The sequence below is a fragment of the Colobus angolensis genome, unplaced genomic scaffold (assembly GCF_000951035.1).
Source record: "Colobus angolensis palliatus isolate OR3802 unplaced genomic scaffold, Cang.pa_1.0 Scaffold283, whole genome shotgun sequence".
NCBI classification, from domain to species: Eukaryota; Metazoa; Chordata; class Mammalia; order Primates; family Cercopithecidae; genus Colobus; species Colobus angolensis.
The window spans coordinates 674,034-676,432 of NW_012116077.1; the positions used below are offsets into that span (position 1 = coordinate 674,034).

At 38.8% G+C, this 2,399-nt stretch overlaps 1 protein-coding gene across 2 annotated transcripts in view; it reads left to right on the forward strand.

The window, feature by feature from the left end:
- FAM122C (family with sequence similarity 122C) overlaps positions 1 to 2,187 on the forward strand; it is a 63,190-nt gene extending 61,003 nt beyond the window's left edge. Inside the window, exons 11-12 of one of the 2 annotated variants that reach the window (XM_011948729.1) lie at positions 74 to 170; positions 1,666 to 2,167. In XM_011948729.1, the coding sequence (XP_011804119.1) occupies positions 74 to 170; positions 1,666 to 1,792 (224 nt within the window). In that variant the 3' untranslated portion in view covers positions 1,793 to 2,167. Of the gene's footprint in view, positions 1 to 73; positions 171 to 1,665 lie in introns of both variants that reach the window. The other variant, XM_011948730.1, reaches the window with a different exon arrangement.
- The last annotated feature ends 212 nt before the right edge of the window (positions 2,188 to 2,399 follow it).

Here is a 2,399-nt window from a genome sequence, read left to right on the forward strand (position 1 = left end):
CAATTAAAATCATAATAAACATGTTAAATACAACATACAACATAATCTACCTTGATCTACTATATTGTCATAGGTGAAATGGCATTTCAATATCAACCAAAAAGGATTTTCCGAGGCACAACCAACATACTTTCTTCTGATACTTCCCAACTGTCAGAAAATAATGTGTGGTGAGTACTAACATGAGATTTTAAACATTCATTGACCATTTTTACTTGTTTTTTAAGTCTGCTTTGGTTATTGTATGTATTCAGAAGTATGGTACATTATTAACTATTCTTAGAAGTTTTAAAACTAATATTCCAGGCCAGGCGCAGTGGTTCATGCCTGTAATCCCAGCACTTTGGGAGGCCAAGGCAGGTGAATCATGAGGTCAGGAGATCGAGACTATCCTGGCCAACATGGTGAAACCCTGTCTCTACTAAAAATACAAAAATTAGCTGGGCGTGGTGATGTGTGCCCATAATCCCAACTACTCGGGAGGCTGAGGCAGGAGAATCGCTTGAACCAGGGAGGCAGAGGTTGCAGTGAACGGAGATTGCGCCACTGTACTCTAGCCTGGCGACAAAGTGAGACTCTATCTCGAAAAACAAACAAAACTAATATTCCAAATGGATGCTATAAACTTGAGTTATTTTATTTTATTTTTTTCTTTTTCTGAGACAGGGTCTCACTCTGTCACCCAAGCTGGGAGTGCAGTGGCACAATCTTGGCTCACTGCAACCTCCACCTCCCAGGCTCAAGCAGTCCTCCCACCTCAGCCTCCTGAGTAGCTGAGACCGCAGGTGTGCGCCACTATGCCTGGCTAATTTTTGTATTTTTTATAGAGATGGGGTTTTTCCATGTTGCCCAGGCTGGTCTCAAACTCCTGAACTCAAGCAATCCACCTGCCTTGGCCTCCTAAAGTGCTGGGATTACAGGTGTGAGTCACATCACCTGGCGGAGTGTTTTTCTTATGAGATGTGTGTGGTACTAATATATGGTGGATACATTTTTAGAAGTGAGATTTTGGCATTAGATGAAGAGATATTAGAGAAATACATAAAAATGCATCATTGGAAAAAGTCATCTTCTGCCTGTCTTTTCTCCCTTGGATTTTTGTCTACCTTGTTGGGTTGAGAGTATTATTGAAAAGCATGCCTAAGAAAGCATGTTTTAGTGATAAAAAACAAGAAATACCAGAATGGATTTCTTTTTCTTTCCTTTTTTTTTTTTTAGACGGAGTCTCACTCTGTCTCCCAGGCTGGAGTGCAATGGCGCCATCTCAGTTTACTGCAACCTCCACCTCCTGGGTTCAAGCGATTCTCCTGCCTTAGCCTCCTGAGTAGCTGGGACTACAGGTGTTTGCCACCACACCTGGGTAATTTTTGTATTTTTAGTAGAGACGGGATTTCACTCTATTGGTCAGGACAGTCTTGAACTCCTGATCTTGTGATCCACCTGCCTTCGCCTCCCAAAGTGCTTGGATTACAGGCATGAGCCACCGCACCTGGCCATGGATTTCTATTTATTGTTACTGGTGGTTTCATTGTATGACTCTTACAAAACTTTGCCTGTGACAAGTGCCAGTTGTTAGTCATGTATTTTTCACTCAAGTGTAGAAAAAGCAGAGTATACAGACAGATCTCTTGAGTTCTGCTATCAACGAGTGACATTTTCTTCTAGTCTATTTCCAGCTACTTTTGATGGAAACAACAGCAATGCTGGGTCTTTTGGTAATTCATCAACTGAAATTGGCACCGTCAGAAACTCTCCTTTGTCACCTTCTGATACTGGTTCTCATTTGTTCTAGTAGTCGAACTTTCAACTAAATGATTCACCCATCCCAAGACTTTGTCACCAATAGAGAAACACACACATCAAGCAAATCAAGTCAGAGCAATGAGAATTGTACTTTTTAATTTAGACTATCTCCTATTTATCTTTTTTCCTCAATTTCCTAAAATTCTATTTATCTACAGAACTTGCGTGTATAATTTTTGTGTATGTCCTTAAATTCAATGTAATAATATTTTCAAAGATGTTTTCCAAATATGAACTATGTTGAAGATACAAGCATAAATTGTTAGGCTGCTATTGTCTAGAAAATGCTGTACCTTGACTTTTTGAAATAATCTTATGAAACATAATTCTGATAAAATATAATTGTTCAATTAACAAAGTAAAATGATGTTTTACAATTATGTACTTAATGGTCCATGCTAGTCTTTAATGCTATTTTCAGTAACTACTAGCTTCCACTTGGTGAAGAAAAGTCACATATCAAAGGCAATTTTTATGACTGAGTTATACCATACCGATCCAAGGATTGCTTATTTTGCACGTGAATCCTTAGATATTCAATTTGTTGGGAAGCAGTAGGTAGAAGAGCAAGATGAATTAAAGTTAATTGAATAGAA